Source organism: Gopherus flavomarginatus, chromosome 5, assembly GCF_025201925.1.
Source record: "Gopherus flavomarginatus isolate rGopFla2 chromosome 5, rGopFla2.mat.asm, whole genome shotgun sequence".
NCBI lineage: Eukaryota > Metazoa > Chordata > Testudines > Testudinidae > Gopherus > Gopherus flavomarginatus.
In genome coordinates, this window is record NC_066621.1 from 133,520,726 (window position 1) to 133,537,480 (window position 16,755).

Genomic DNA, 16,755 nt, shown 5'->3' on the forward strand with positions numbered 1-16,755 from the left:
GTAAAGTAAATACGTTTTTTAAAATGTTTAAGAAGCTTCATTTAAAATTAAATTAAAATGCAAAGCCCCCTGGACCAGTGGCCAGGACCTGGGCAGTGTGAGTGCCACTGAAAATCAGCACGTGTGCCGCAGGTTGCCTACCCCTGCTTTTGAAGGATAGATGAATAGCAGAACTGGAGACCATGTGATACTGAAGTTTCTATCCATGGTTATTACTACAGTATTGTTGTTAGGGGTCCTGTGGGGAAAAATAGTATGTGAACATCTAATTAAAGACTGTCATCATTCATGTACACAAGCGGTAAATTAAGATTGTAGACAACTTTAGTTCTGGAGTTTCTTTATTATTTTAATTTTTTAAAATGGAATTTATTATTTAAAAAACTGAAAAAGGAGAAATTCCATCCTGTGGTATCATATTGACCCAATCCTGGGTCATCAGCAGGGTTTGGACCTCTAGATCAGGGTTAAAGAGCCCTCTACCAGTTGAGGTAATAGAGTAACTGTCAGCAGTAGTATGCTGTTATCTTCTATATGGACTAACCAATAGATGGGGATGAGACACACACACACTTTGCTTGTAGGTATGACAGCAGAGGAAAGCAGAGACTCGGGACTCCTGGGTTCCATTCCAGGTTCTGGATGTATTCTAGTATTTATAAACCTTTGTGCCCCTGGCTTGTCCTTCTTACCCTCCCCCTGCCCCTAACAAAACCCTTCCCAGTTCCTTTGCACCAGCCCTCATCCCCCTCGGTGCTTATTTAACACCTCCCCATAAAAAAAAATCCTGCTTGCCTGAACCCTCCAGCTCCTGCAACCCACTCTCCTCCCTGCTTCTATTCACCTCCTGCCACTCCTTCTGCCTGCTGGCCCTCACCCCCTTGCATTCATGTCAGGCTCCTCCATGTTGCCTGGGCACCAATAGAGGCAGTGTTGAGAGCACAGAGACAGTCACCCTGCTCTCAAGGCCAGTGTCCACTGCCACAGCAACCCCAGCCAGAGTGGAAGAGCGATTACAAGGCACCTTGCTCAGTCTCTGTGGTCTTGTTGCAGCATACACAATGAATCACTCTATGGGGATTGTGCATGTACAGTCTACTCACAGATAGGATTTGTGTGGGGATGGCATCTTTGAGAACTTAGATGCCAAACTTGTTAACAAATTTCTCCTAAATCTGAACTGCATTTTTCCCTCCGAGTCTCATCACTTGGCCAAATATGGATGAACTTTTGCAGGGATGGTAAAACGTACATTCCTGATAGCAGACCACCGCTTTGCCAAATTTCAAGCCCCTGCTTCAAGGTATGGGAGTGCTAGAATTTCTCAACAAAACGGTTGTAAGAATTTGTTTAGTAGTGGGCAAAACAATATTTTTTCCTATCTCATTCTCAGAAATGACAGTCATTTTAGCTGAAATGTTATGTGTCAGCCCGAGCAGACACCTGGCATAGAAAACTTCAGCCAAGATGGTTAAAGTTTGACACAGTTTACAACTGAAAACAGATTCTTTATAATGGAAAGTGTTGACCAATCTTAACTAATATATCAAATATATTGTAAAGGTCTCACAATAATAACTGAATTCTCTGCCCCCGTAATTAATGAGGATACTTATGTTCTTTGTTCTTATCTTTAAAAGATGTAGCAAAGTTTGAGGATCCTGAGAACAGATTTATTGTAAAAGAGATCATCAAAGAAACTGGAGAACCTCGAAATTATGGTTTGACAGATGAAGAAAAGGAAGAACTAGAACGCAAAGCAGCCGAGGCACGCCTTGCCAAAGAAGCAGAAGAAAATGCTGAACAGGAGCGTAAAGAAACTGAGGAAAGGGCTGAAAAGTTGGCAAACTGGGAAGAGTGGGTAAGTTAATAAAGTTCTGCACAAACCTAGTTATATACCTGTTTTAGAAAATAGCAATTATGGGACCTCCAGCGTCTTATCATTTGACGTCCTTATACAAAAATGTTTGACTTGGGCATACATGTGATGATTGGGTCAGAGCTATGCAGTGTCGTTCCATTTCAAAAGCGTGGTATTTGCTCTGTAGTTTCCTATACCAAGTTGCATATTTGTTCTCATATTTCCTTCATAAGGTGTATTTTGAGACCCTTGTTAAAGAATTCAAATATTAATAAAGGTACAAGAGAAGCTTTTGTGTGTCATTACCAACATACCCTTAAAACAAGTTTGATGACCTTCCTCCTCCTAACTCCCTATAAATGTCCAGTGAGATTTCAGATATTGATTGGAACACTCCAGAAGAAGAAACTGAAGAAAAAGGGCTTTATTAACCCTTACACAAGTGTGCCACAGTGAGTTAAACCATCACCTTACCCCTTTTCTGGGGATTCTGCCACAGATGGGCAAAAACTACTGCACCATTGGAGCTGCACCAGATGAAGCTTTCAAGGAGATTCACTGAATCAACACATCTCCTGTGTGCATTGTCCATGCTCCCTTTTTGGTTATCTTTGCTCACACAGTAGGCATAAAGATTCCAGCTATCTTGTGCTGCTATAAATGGTCTCCACGTGGACTTTCTGCGTGGTTCTGCAAGTTTCAGACATTGAAAGTGGCAGAACCCAGGACAGCCCAAAGATTCCTTCTTACTAACTTTTCAGTCACCTTATTGAGCCTGTGAAATCAAAATTAATTACCATTTTGTCATATCTTGCAGCTGCTGAAATGATCTGACAAAACGGAGGGAAATCCTTTTGTGGAGCCAAACAGTAGCAGTAATAAGCTGCTTTATCTTGCCATTGTAATTGTCTACTATAATATGAGCATTTTTTTCCTCCTCCTCTTCCTCCTCCTCCATCCTGCCAGGAACTTTCCAGTTTACTTTCTTCTCTCATCCTGTCTGCTAAAGTCTTAATTGTCATCTTTATGCATCCACTGATAAGGATTCAACATTTGTCAACTATCTGCAGTACTTAACTCTGTCTATAGAAACATAGGAATTGCCATACTGCATCAGACCAGTGGTCCTATGTAGCACCCTGGGTCTGACAGTGGCCAGTACTAAATGCTTCAGGAAAATAAACCCTTTAGCAGGCAATTATGGGACGCTCTGCCCCCCATGGAACGTTTCCTTATAACTCTCAAGAGTTAGATGTTGGATTATGCCCTCATTTTAAGGACTTAAATCCCTTCCAGAGCCCTTGTTTGTTTTTTGCTTAATATTTAATATTTGCTTTTATAACCCTGATGTTCATGTTATCTACATAGGTTTAATAATTTTTAGAATCCTGCTCAGTGCTTGGCCTCAGTGATGCCTTGTGGTCCAGAGTTTTGCAGGCTAAACTGTGTTGAATTAAAATAGTATTTCCTTTTATTAGTTTTGAATTTGACACCTTGTAATTTAATTCTCTCCCCTCTGTAGTGTACCTACCGTAGCATCCCCTTTTTGGTCCATCCAGCCTTTTTTCCTCTCTCTCTCTCTCTGTTTTTTTTTTTTTTTTTTTTTTTTTTTTTTTTGTGTGTGTGTGTGTGTGTGTGTGTGTCTACTACATGCAATAAGCAAGGAACAGCAGTTACCCTAGTCCTTCCTCCCCCTTTATTTTTCTAGCAAAATGGAATGAAGCAGGCAAGGAAGATCAAACAAAAGGAGAAAACGAGGGCAAAGAAAGTGTTTGGGGAAAGAAAAGAAGAAAGCCAGGGTCAAAAACGGCAGCATCAAAGAGAATAATTCCTCCCTTCTGGCTTCATTAGACTGAATACCAGAGGCAGTTCACCACTTTTCAGAGGTTGCGTGATTGGCTAACCATTGACTAACCTCTTCTCTCAGAAGATGGGTATTTATGCTAGTGTTAAGACTCTTTTTTCTTCCTTCTCCCTATGTTGACTGACTTTGTTGGTATCTTGTGAGGGCAGGTCTACACTATGGGGTTAAGTTGACCTAAGTTACGCAACTCCAGCTACGTGAATAACGTAGCTGGAGTTGACGTAGCTTAAGTCGACTTATTGCAGTGTCTACACCGTACTGGGTCAACGGGAGAAACTCTCCTGTCGACTTACCTTATGCTTCTCATTCTGGTGGAGTACCGGAGTCCACTGGAGAGCGATCTGTGGTTGATTAAGCGGCTCTTCACTAGACACGCTCAATCAACTCCTGGTGTGTCGATCATCACAGTGTCGATTCATGGTAAGTGTAGACATGCCCTGACTAACAGCACGCTCTGCTCAGCTGCTTCAAGTGCGCCAGTGCAGCGGTTCCCCCAACTGGGGGACAGTAGATCATATCTGGCCAGGCATATTCTCCAGCTCTCTGTTTTGTAGGCTTTGTATTTGGTGCCCTTGATTTAATCTCCATCCATTGAAGACTTTTCTGCTCCAGAAGATTGCACACTTTCCTTCTTGGAGGAAATCTTTTCTCTATCCCACAGAACTTGAAAGATCCTGCTATGATCACTTTCCTCACCACTAAATTTTTAGCAGGTCTTGGCTTTTGTCTTTTTCCCCTTCCTCTCTTGCCTTATCTGCATAATCTTGGATGCCACTATTTCAGGCTGAGGTGTCCGTTTGGGCACTCTGTTAATGCTTGAATGCACTGGAGTTACTAGTAATATGCTTAGCTCTTCTTGCCTGGGAACCACTGCTAGCTCAACACAGTGTGACTAACAAGCTCCAGTGGCATATGTAAACTGGCAAGGGGCACTCACAGCCCTCAACTCCTGTCAGAAGCCTTCTGTGTTTGGGCTCTTATTGCTTTCCTTATAGCAATCATCGTCAGGGGCAAGAAGAATGTCTCAAAAGTTGGACTTAGCAAAGCATCCCATATTTTGAAACAATGTTTGCATCCCCAGCACACTGCAGTTGAAGTATCTGCGAATTCTTCTTCGAGTGCTTGCTCATATTGATTCCAATTAGGTGTGCGCGCGCCACGTGCACGTTCATCGGAAGATTGTTACCCTAATAACACTCGGTGGGTCGGCTGGGCGCCCCCTGGAGTGGCGCTGCTATGTCGCCAGGTATATACCCCTGCCGACCCAACCGCCCCTCAGTTCCTTCTTACCACCCGTGTTGGTCGTTGGAACTGTGGAGTGCGGTTTTACTGACCTCCACCTCCCTAGCTACTCGTAGTTCTCTAGTTACTTTTTGTGTATATAGTTCAAAGTTATATAGTTATAGTTAATTCTTATCATTCATAGTTAGTGTTATAGTTAAGAGGGGTTCGGGGATTAGCCCCTTCCCCGTACTTGGTGCCGGGGCCCATGCGCGGTTCACCGGGTTTCAACCTGTGCTTGGCCTGTCACATGCCAATGCCGACAGGAGATCCACACGACTCCTGTTTTAAGTGCCTCGGGGAATCTCACCTGGCAGACAAGTGTCGCATTTGCAAGGCCTTTAAGCCGAGAACAAAAAAGGAGCAGGACTTTCGGCTAAAACAGCTCCTCATGGAGGCTAAAACAGCTCCTCATGTCCAAGCGCTGGACAATCGGCGGGCAGAAGTGCCTCCTCAGCACCAGACTGCGCCGGTACTGCCAAGGCCTCTCGGCACTGGCCGTCGCTAGCACCGAAGTTGACTCGGCACCGCTCCCTCTCCCCGATGTCGAGAGAGCCTAAGACTCCTGCTGCTTCTGTGCCACCTGCATTGCAGCCAGAGAGCTCGTCTAAGTTGGATCGCCCGGCACTGACACCTGCCACGGCACCGATGACATCGGCAGCATCGATTCCGGTCCCACAAGGGCCATTGAGTCCAGTGCCTGTCAGCTCCCCGGCGCGAGCCGTGGTTGAGCTTACTATTCCATCCACGCCGGAGACATTCTCAATGGCGAGGAATCTGATTGCCATGACGGAGTCGACGCTGCCTCAACCCCCGGCACCTCCTGTGCGGGTAATACAGTCTATCAGCAAGCCTGCCTTGATAAGACCGTCCTCTGTCAGCACAGCAGAGTGTCACTGTTCATGATCACGGTCCCGCAGATGTTCTAGGTCCCGTCAGCGATCCTGCTCCCGGCACCGCTCGCAGTCCCAGCACCGTTCTCCTCCTTGGTACCGGTTACACTCGCGGCACCGTTCAGTATCCCGTTCACTGGCCCACTACTCTCGGCACCACTCCAGCTCCTGGCACCGCTCCAGGCACCGTGACTCCCGTAGCCACTCCCGACGTCGAGCCTTGAGATCTCGGTTGACCTCCCGGCACTGCTCCGGTCCCAGGTCCCGATCTCGTTCCTGGTACCGGTATGCCTCCCAGTACCAGTCCCTGGTGCTGATTAGAGCAAGATCCGCTAGAGACAGAGACTCTGCCCAGGGCTTTTCAGCCCCTCCATGGCCATCCAGACACACATCAGTGTCGTCCCGTGCGGACAGCTCTTATGCACAGGACCGCGATTCTGATGTGCCCACCAGAGTCTTCTAAGAGGCCCAGGCCCAGGACCAACGCCCCCATCAGTGGTCATTCTGGACACCTTGGGCGTACCACCAGGCCCAAGGCATACCAGTAGTTCTATCCCACTCTATCCCATCAGAGCACCGAGTGCCAGTGGCAACAGTTAGCCATCCCCCTCCGACTGCTACAGAGAAAGCCCTAGTTCACCCACCGGACTCCCAGGTTCCCCTGGAGCAGGAGGTCGCCCAAGAGCAAGAGGCCACACAGGACCTGCTTGTCTCTGGCATCTCCTCTTCCTCTTCTCCAGATGAGGCAGTGGCAGGAACATCGTCCTCGGGCCCTCCTCCAATCGACCTGAGAGTCCATCAGGACCTCCTGAGGAGGGTAGCACTCAATATGAACCTCCAGGTGAAGGAGGTCCCAGAGGTAGAGGACCCGGTAGTGGACATTCTGTCGGCGGATGCCCCCACCAGAGTGGCCCTACCATTTATTTGGACCATCCAGGCCAATGCTGATACTATATGGCAGTCTCCAGCCTCTATCCCTCCTGCAGCCAGGGGAGTTGAGCGTAAATACATGGTGCCCTCTAAAGGGTACAAGTACTTGTATGTCCATCCTTCTCCCTGCTCAGTAGTCGCCCAATCTGTTAATGAGAGGGAACGCCATGACCAGCAGGCGCCGGCCCCGAAATCGAAGGAGGCTAGGCGAATGGACTTACTCAGCTGCAAAGTGTACTCGGCAGGTGCCCTACAGCTCCGGGTGGCAAATCAACAAGCCCTGCTTAGCTGCTATACTTATAACACCTGGGCGGCGGTGGGTAAGTTTACGGAGCTACTCCCTCAAGACTCCTGCCAAGAGTTCGCTGCCCTCTTGGAAAAAGGGGAAAAGGTGGCCAGAACTTCCCTCCAGGCTTCGTTGGATGCAGCCGACTCAGCAGCCAGGACTCTGGCCTTGGGTGTTGCCATGAGGCGCATCTCATGGCTTCAGGTTTCAAGCCTCCCACCAGAGCTCCAGTATACCATTCAGGACTTGCCGTTTGATGGTAAAGGTATCTTCTCAGAAAACACTGACCCCAGGCTGCAAAGCCTAAAGGACAACAGGGTCATAATACGCTCTCTCGGCATGCATACGCCGGTGACCCAATGCAGGCCTTTCTGTCCCCAGCCTCACTGCCTGTACTCTGCGTGTAGACAAAGACAGGATTTTGGTAGGCGGTGCGGCTGAGGTGGTCGTAGACGACAGTCAGGACCCCAAGGGGGCCAAAATCAAAGTCCCTCGAAACCACCAGCGGGACCAAAGATGAACTTTTGAAGGTGCGCCCGAGGGCGGCGTACCAGTTACAGGCCAGGATCCTTCTCCTCCCTTCTCCAACCGTCTCTCCTACTTCCTCCCGGCGTGGTCCCAGTTAACTTCAGATCGCTGGGTCCTACGCACGGTGGAGTATGGGTACCATCTCCAATTTATTTCAGCCCTACCCTCCCACCCTCCAATCCCATTCCTCTTCAGGGACCCCTCTCACGAGCAATTCCTCTTGCAAGAGGTGCGGACGCTCCTCGCCATGGGAGCTATAGAGGAGGTACCAAAGGACGAAAGGGGCAAGGGGTTTTACTCCCGTTATTTCCTAATCCCCAAGTCGAAGGGAGGTCTCAGACCTATCCTAGACCTGAGAGGACTCAACCAGTTTATGATAAAGTTGAAGTTCCGCATGGTATCCCTGGGGACCATTATCCCGTCCTTGGATCTTGGAGACTGGTATGCCGCCCTCGACGCGTACTTTCACATTGCCATTTTTCCTCTGCACAGGAGGTACCTCTGCTTCGTAGCCAACCGTCAGCACTTCCAGTTTACGGTCCTACCGTTTGGCATTTCTGCAGCCCCAAGGGTATTTACAAAGTGTATGGCCGTAGTTGCCGCCTATCTCCGCCGACGTCGGATACACGTTTTTCCATATCTGGACGATTGGCTCATCCGAGGGGCCTCCGAGACACAAGTCACCCAGCATGTGGGCATCGTCAAGGACCTATTCACATGTCTAGGCCTGATGATCAATATAGAAAAATCCACTCTGGTTCCCACGCAGAGGTTAGACTTCATAGGAGCTATCCTGGATTCCAATCTAGCCAGGGTCTGCTTGCCACAGCCGCGGTTTCAGGCAATGGCAACAATCATCTGAGTTCTACAGAATTTCCCGACGACCTCGGCTCGCACTTGTCTCGGTCTCCTGGGTCACATGGCTGCCTGCACGTTCGTGACCAAATATGCCAGGCTCCGCCTCCATCCTCTCCAAGCTTGGCTCAACTCAGTATACTGCCCGGGCAGGGACCCAATAGACACGATAGTCACCATTCCCCCGAGCACCCTAGGCTCCCTAGACTGGTGGCTGACTCCCTCCCTGGTGTGTACAGGGCTGCCGTTCCATCCGCCCCAACCCTCAATGTCCCAGACGACGGACACGTCATCTCTTGGCTGGGGTGTTCACCTCGGACACCTTCGTACTCAAGGCCTCTGGTCATCTCAGGAGCTGGCACTACACATAAATATCCGAGAACTGAGAGCAGTCCACCTGGCTTGCCAGACGTTCCAGCAACATTTACAAGGCCGTTGTGTCTCAGTGTTTACAGACAACACAACAGCCATGTACTACATAAACAAGCAGGGAGGGACACGATCTTCCCCCTTTTGTCAGGAGGCCATCCAACTCTGGGACTTCCGCATAGCCCACTCGATAGACCTGGTAGCGTCCTTTCTCCCAGGGGTTCGGAACACTCTGGTGGATCAACTCAGCAGGTTCTTCCTGTCTCACAAGTGGTCGATCCGCCCGGACGTTATTCATTCTGTTTTCCAGAAGTGGGGATTTCCCCATATAGACCTGTTCGCTTCCCGCATGAACAGGAAATGCCAGATGTTCTGCTCCTTCCAAGGTCTCTCCCCAGGATCGATCTCGGACGCTTTCCTGATGCCGTGGAAGAGCCAGCTGCTTTATGCCTTCCCACCGTTCCCGCTGGTTCACAAGGTCCTGCTAAAACTCCACAGGGACAGAGCGCGCATCATCATGATCGCTCCAGCGTGGCCCAGGTAGCACTGGTACACCATGTTGCTCGGCCTGTCGATAGCCAACCCAATTACCCAGCCACTTCACCCAGACCTCATAACTCAGGACCACGGCAGACTTCGCCACCCAGACCTGCAGGCCCTTCACCTCACGGTGTGGCTGCTGCATGGCTAAACCAGTCAGAGTTACGTTGCTGTGCATCAGTAAGACAAGTTCTCCTGGGTTAGCAGGAAACCTTCCACCCGGTCAACGTATCTGACCAAGTGGAAGCGTTTCTCCTGCTGGTGCGAAATGCATAATCTTGCTCCCACTGAGGTCCCAATTCCCTCTATTTTGGACTTCCTCTGGTCTCTCAAACAGCAGGGCCTAGCAGTATCATCACTGAGGGTAAACTTGGCAGCCATCTCTACCTTCCACGCAGGGGAAGGTGGCTGCTCTGTGTTCTCACACCCTATTGTTTCGAGGTTCCTCAAGGGCTTGGAGCACTTATATCCCTAAGTACGCCGCCCAGCCCCGACCTGGGACCTCAACCTGGTTTTAACCAGACTTATGTCTTCCCCATTCGAGCCGTTAGCAACCTGCTCGCTACTCTACCTGTCTTGGAAGACAGCTTTCCTCATAGCCATTACATCGGCCAGACGAGTCTCCGAGCTTAGGGCTCTTACGGTGGATCCGCTGTACACTGTGTTCCACAGGGACAAGGTGCAGTTGCGACCACACCCAGCATTCCTCCCTAAGGTGGTTTCGGCATTTCATGTTAACCAGGACATATTTCTCCCGGTCTTCTTCCCAAAGCCACACTCAACGTGACGGGAGCAACAATTGCACTCCCTGAACGTCCGTAGAGCACTCACATTTTATATTGAGCGGACAAAACCCTTTTGTAAAATGCCCCAACTCTTTCTTGTGGTAGCAGACCAAATGAAAGGCCTATCTGTTTCCTCTCAGAGGATCTCATCTTGGGTGACGGCGTGCATCCGCACTTGTTATGATTTGGCTCATATTTCCCTTAGCCACATCACCGTGCATTCTACCAGGGCTCAGGCTTCATCTGCCGCCTTCCTGGCTCGTGTATCTCCTATCCAGGAGATATGTCGCGCAGCTACCTGGTCAACGGTCCACACCTTTGCTTCACATTATGCTCTGGGTCAACAGTCCAGAGATGATGCAGCCTTTGGCTCAGCAGTTCTGCATTCTGCAACATCTCAGTCCGACCCCACCGCCTAGGTAAGGCTTGGGAATCACCTAATTGGAATCGATATGAGCAAGCACTGGAAGAAGAAAATACAGTTACTCACCTTTATAACTGTTGTTCTTCGAGATGTGTTGCTCATATCCATTCCAAACCCGCCCTCCTTCCCCACTGTCGGAGTAGCAGGCAAGAAGGAACTGAGGGGTGGTTGGGTCGGCAGGGGTATATATCCGGCGCCATAGCGGCGCTACTCCAGGGGGTGCCCAGCTGACCCACCGAGTGCTGCTAGGGTAAAAATCTTCCGACAAATGTGCACGTGGTGCGCGCACACCTAATTGGAATGGATATGAGCAACACATCTCGAAGAACAACAGTTAAAAGGTGAGTAACCGTCTTTTTTGATATCTTATTAGACACGAACCAGGTGAATTAAATGCCCCAGATTTTGGCAAATTACCTAGAATATCCGAGGATTGGAGCATGGAGCTGGGCTGCTCCTCACCCACCCATTCTTCAGATTCCCAAGATACTATGGAAAATCAGGCAGGATGTAATTTTGTTTTTGCCCAGTTGTCCTTGACATCCTTCATTCTCTGACATCACGAGTGGGCTGTCTTTATTTATAGAACATAACCTTCAGACAAGATCTTTAAATCTAACCCAAAGATCCATTCAATACTGCAGTCCAGACCATCTAACAGCCTATAAAGATAAGCATCTCTGATAGCTATTGTCATAAACAGATAGCTAAGGGTTAATGTCTCTTTCACCTGAAGCACCTGACCAGAGGACCAATCAGGAAACCGGATTTTTTCAACTTTGGGTGGAGGGAATTTTGTGTCTAAGGTCTTTGTTGTCTGTCTGCCTGCTTTCTCTGAGCTTTGGAGAAGTAGTTCTGCTTTCTAGTCTTCTGTTTCTAAGTGTAAGGACAAAGAGATCAGATAGTAAGTTATATGGTTTCTTTTCTTTGGTATTTGCATGAATATAAGTGCTGGAGTGCTTTAATTTGTATTCTTTTTGAATAAGGCTGTTTATTCAATATTCTTTTAAGCAATTGACCCTGTATTTCGTCACCTTAATACAGAGAGACCATTTGTATGTATTTTTCCTTTCTTTTTTATATAAAGCTTTCTTTTAAGACCTGTTGAAGTTTTCTTTACTGGGAAATTTCAGGGAAATTGAGTCTGTACTCACCAGGGAATTGGTGGGAGGAAGAAATCAGGGGGGAGATCTGTGTGTGTTGAATTTGCTAGCCTGATTTTGCATTCCCTCTGGGTGAAGAGGAAAGTACTTTTTGTTTCCAGGACTGGGAACAGAGAGGGGGAGTCACTCTGTGTAGTTTCACAGAGCTTGTGTCTGTGTATCTCTCCAGGAGCACCTGGAGGGGGGAAGGGAAAAAGGATTATTTCCCTTTGTTGTGAGACTCAAGGGATTTGGGTCTTGGGGTCCCCAGGGAAGGTTTTTCAGGGGGACCAGAGTGCCCCAAAACACTCTAATTTTTTGGGTGGTGGCAGCAAGTACCAGGTCCAAGCTGGTAACTAAGCTTGGAGGTTTTCATGCTAACCCCCATATTTTGGACGCTAAGGTCCAAATCTGGGACTAAGGTTATGATAGCTATAGAAAGGCTTTTCAGTGGACAGTGTAAAGTATATGATGCAATCAGAAGTCCACTTTTAGTACATACTTTGGAATCAGGGTTGTCTTCCCTAGTAGGTACAAAAAAATCACATTGACATTTATTTCTGTTTACTTCAGCACACTCTCAGGTTTTGGTTGGTAGGACTCACAAATGGTCGTAGGTGAATAACCTGTAAGTGCATGCCCCAGCAATTTTTTTGGTCCTCTGTAGAGTTGGGATATTATATCCCAGAAAGCAGCTCTTATATTTTTTATAATATAAATACAGGCCAATAATTCCACTTTTGAATGTGCTTATGAATCTTTGAGAGAATGCCCCAAAACTACTCACTTTTAACGTAGCATTTGTAGTTGCTGTAACTCTAGTTTGAAATATAGGAGCACCAAGTAGAGCCCTTGCTCTCTCTGCACACATCATCTTTTTTTTTTTTTCAGGATTAAGCAGTGTTTTGCTTTCTCCTAGAGTTTATCTAAAAGCACAATGTGGACTCTTATATTAATGAATCCATTGTCTTATCTATGCACTGTCTAAAGGCTTCAACCACTCAAGAGTGAAAACTCCACACTGAATATAAAGTGAGTGATCAAGTTTAACCTATATAATTCATAGATTCATAGACTCTAGGACTGGAAGGGACCTCGAGAGGTCATGGAGTCCAGTCCCCTGCCCTCATGGCAGAACCAAATACTGTCTAGACCATCCCTGATAGACATTTATCTAACTTACTCTTAAATATCTCCAGAGATGGAGATTCCACAATCTCCCTAGGCAATTTATTCCAGTGTTTAACTACCTGACAGTTAGGAACTTTTTCCTAATGTCCAACCTAAATCTCCCTTGCTGCAGTTTAAGCCCATTGCTTCTTGTTCTATCATTAGAGGCTAAGGTGAACAAGTTTTCTCCCTCCTCCTGATGACACCCTTTTAGATACCTGAAAACTGCTATCATGTCCCCTCTCAGTCTTCTCTTTTCCAAACTAAATAAACCCAATTCTTTCAGCCTTCCTTCATAGGTCATGTTCTCAAGACCTTTAATCATTCTTGTTGCTCTTCTCTGGACCCTCTCCAATTTCTCCACATCTTAATACAAAAGCACTTTGGAAATCTAAATAACTATCCATCTGCGCTAAGGACAGTAACAAGAAGAAGGCTATATCCAAGACCTCCATTTCCCTCTGGGTAAAGGTTCACATGCTATCTGTGTCCATGTTCACAAACCACATCCAAAGTTTCTCAGATGTCAATTCTGAGCTATTACAGGCAAGGTGGGTGAGGTGATATCTTAGTAGACCAAATTCTGTTGGTGAAAGACAAGCTTTCACAGAGCTCTTTTGTGACCCGAAGAGTCTGCGTAAGCTTTAAAGCGTGTCTCTTTCACCAAAAGGAGTTGGTGCACTAAAAGGTATTTTCACCCACTATGTCTCTCTCATATGCTGGGACCAACACTGCTGCAACACGGCAAACTCCATGTGGACTTGGAAAGCTGAAGTATCTGCTTCGATTTGGAAGGCAGCCACCTAGACCTCCTCTCATCCATTCAGCAGCCACTACTGTTTGAACCTAACTCTTGCGCCAGCTTTTTAATGTGAAAGAGCTGTCCGCTGAGTTCTCCAGAGTTTGTACTGTTTGCTATATCCACCAATAACCCAGGTTACTGCTGGGAAAGAAAGGACTATAACAAGCTTAAGGCCAACTTCAGCAGCTGTAAGAAGGTGAAACTCCACTGGCACTTAAAAAAACAAATTGTATGAGCTGTTTTGTAGAACCATCCAGTAAGATCAAAGAGTTCTCTGTGAAGTTCAAAACAGTGCCCAAAAAGGGCTCAAGAAGTTTCAGGCACGTGCAAAAATTACTGGGGTTTTTTTTACTAGGACTTGCAAATGTTTTCACCTTTTGGCAATAGGAGCAATGGAAAACATCTTCATACTCAGCCAACCTTAGATGATAGAGAGGAAAATCAAAAGAAACAGTAGAAGAGAGATGGTCTCATTCTTCACTGGACTAAGTCCTTTTCTTCTCTCCTCCTCCCCTCCCATCCTTGCACCCCATCCTTCAAATGCAAGAACCACAGGTAGAAATTGTTCATACATTTTAAAGGAATGACCAGTATTTCTAACTCATCGTGTTTTTCCTACAAGCCACCATTCTAGATTTTGGCAAATGCTATTTAATAGAAGATTGAATTTTTTTTTTAATTATTACTTCTAGAATAAACGTCTAGAGGAAGTGAAGAGGCAGGAACAGGAATTACTTGAAGCCCAGTCCATTCCTCTAAGGAACTACTTAATGAAGAATGTCATGCCAACACTTCTGCAAGGGCTGAATGAATGTTGCAAGATCAGGCCTGATGATCCAGTTGACTTCCTGGTAAGATAATTATTATGTTTTCTCAGATACCTTTGACATAGCTCAAAGGAAAAATGCACTAAAACAGTAGCATCTCTTTGATAGCAAAGGCTTATGAAATCAAAGAAAGAGCCCAGTTCTCTTCCAGTTGACACCACTGGCAAATTCCCATTAACTTAAACAGCAGCAGAAGCAGGCCCAAACTCAAATTGCTACTGTTCAGGAGACCAAGAGTTGTTATGAAAAGTAGAGTATACAGAAACCTAATCTTTTTGGATTGGATTGACACCTTAGAAATAGCCCAACTAAGGGATGGAATGTAGCTGCACTGCCCAGGAGTATGGTAGGGACACTCACAATTTGGTCCTGGCTCACCCTCTGTGCCAGCTGAGCTGCACTGGCTGATATACTGGGATGGGAGGCTGGGCCTCTACTGCCTTCCCACTCTCAACCCACCACACAGGATCTCCAAAGCAGGTTGCTCACACAGGGAAATAAGGAGGCACCTTATGCCCCCTTAACACCCTGCACAAACACACAGCCTAGCTCCCAAGTGAGCCATAAAAGAGGATGAGCAGAATTACTGCCATCCTGGTGATCTTACCTAATTTTCCTGTAAAACCATAAATAAAAAATATTTGCATGGAGGAAAGGGGAAATATTAACAGATGCTTTCTCTATGGGCTTCTCTACACTTAAGAGCGCTGCAGCTGCACCCTTGTAATACTATGGCCTTGGCTACACTTGCGAATTACAGCGCAATAAAGCAGCCCTAGGCACCCTTGCTCACTCCTCATCCACACTGGCAAGGCATGCAGAGCACCCTGACTCTGCAGCTACAGTGGTGCTCCACCTTGGCGAGTGGAATAACATTTGCTGCGCCCCCACTGGAGCGCCGTGGCGCCAGTGTGAACAAGGTGTTGCATTACTGCATTCTGATCAGCCTCCGGAAATGTCCCATAATCCCCTTAAGTCAAGTGGCCACTCTTGTCATTGTGAAATTGGCTGCAGGAATGTGGAAATGCCCTTTCCAAGCTCCGTTTTGGAGAAGCTGGCTGCTTATCAGCTCCAAGAAAAGCAAACATTTACTGTTTGCTTTGAGTGAGTGAGAGAGAGGCAGGGGAGGCAGAGAGAGGGGTCTGAACTTACAAGATAGCATGCTGAACACTCTCTCCCCCCACATACACACTCCTCCTTCCCCCCCTTTGAAAAGCATGTTGCAGTCACTTGCATGCTAGGATAGCTGCCCATAATGCAATGCTCCCAATGATGCTGCAAGTGCCGCAAATGTGGCCACACCAGTGCGCTTGAAGCTGTCAGTGTGGACAGACTGCAGCACTTTCCCTACTGTGCTGTATGAAGATGGGTTTAACTCACAGCACTCTACATCTGCAAGTGTAGCCATGCCCTTATGCAATGTTTACACTAGACAGGTTGCATTGGTACAGCTACACCACTGTAAGCTCGCTAGTGTAGCCACTCTATGCCTTAGGGTATGTCCACACTACCTGCTGGATTGGTGGGTAGCAATTGATCTATTGGGGATCGATTTATCGCACCACATCTAGATGCGATAAATCGATCCCCGCTGCGCTCCCCGTCGATTCCGGAACTCCACCAGGGCAAGAGGCAGAAGCAGAGTCAATGGGGGAGCCGCGGCCATTGATCTCGCGCTGTGAGGATGGGAGGTAAGTCGAAATAAGATACATCGACTTCAGCTACGCTGTTCTTGTAGCTGAAGTTGCGTATCTTAAATCGATCGCCCCCCCACCCCCAGCAGTGTAGACCAGCTCTTAGTGAAGCTATATTGATGGGAGAAGCCCTCCTATCAACACAGCACTGTCTACACTGGGAGTTTGGTCAGTATAACTGCATTACTCAGGGGTGTGAATTTTCCACACCCCTATGTGACATTTTGTGCTACTGTATGACAAGAGTTCTGTTTTGTGCTACTGTGGGCAGTATATAATGTCCTTACATTCTCAGATGCATCTGAGGAAGTGGGTATTCACCCACGAAAGCTCATGCTCCAAAACGTCTGTTAGTCTATAAGGTGCCACAGGATTCTTTGCTGCTTTTACAGATCCAGACTAACACGGCTACCCTCTGATACTTGTCCTTACATTGTTGCTCACTGCCCAATGATGTACAGAACCAGAATGATATGCATCTGTAGGGGGCAGGGAGGGCTCTCA

The 16,755-nt window shown here is 47.2% G+C and overlaps 1 protein-coding gene across 1 annotated transcript in view; it reads left to right on the forward strand.

The window, feature by feature from the left end:
- AK7 (adenylate kinase 7) overlaps nt 1-16,755 on the forward strand; it is a 57,543-nt gene that overhangs the window by 39,339 nt on the left and 1,449 nt on the right. Inside the window, exons 16-17 of the mRNA XM_050954470.1 lie at nt 1,641-1,861; nt 14,423-14,581. Coding sequence (XP_050810427.1) covers nt 1,641-1,861; nt 14,423-14,581 — 380 coding nt within the window. The remainder of the gene's footprint in view (nt 1-1,640; nt 1,862-14,422; nt 14,582-16,755) is intronic.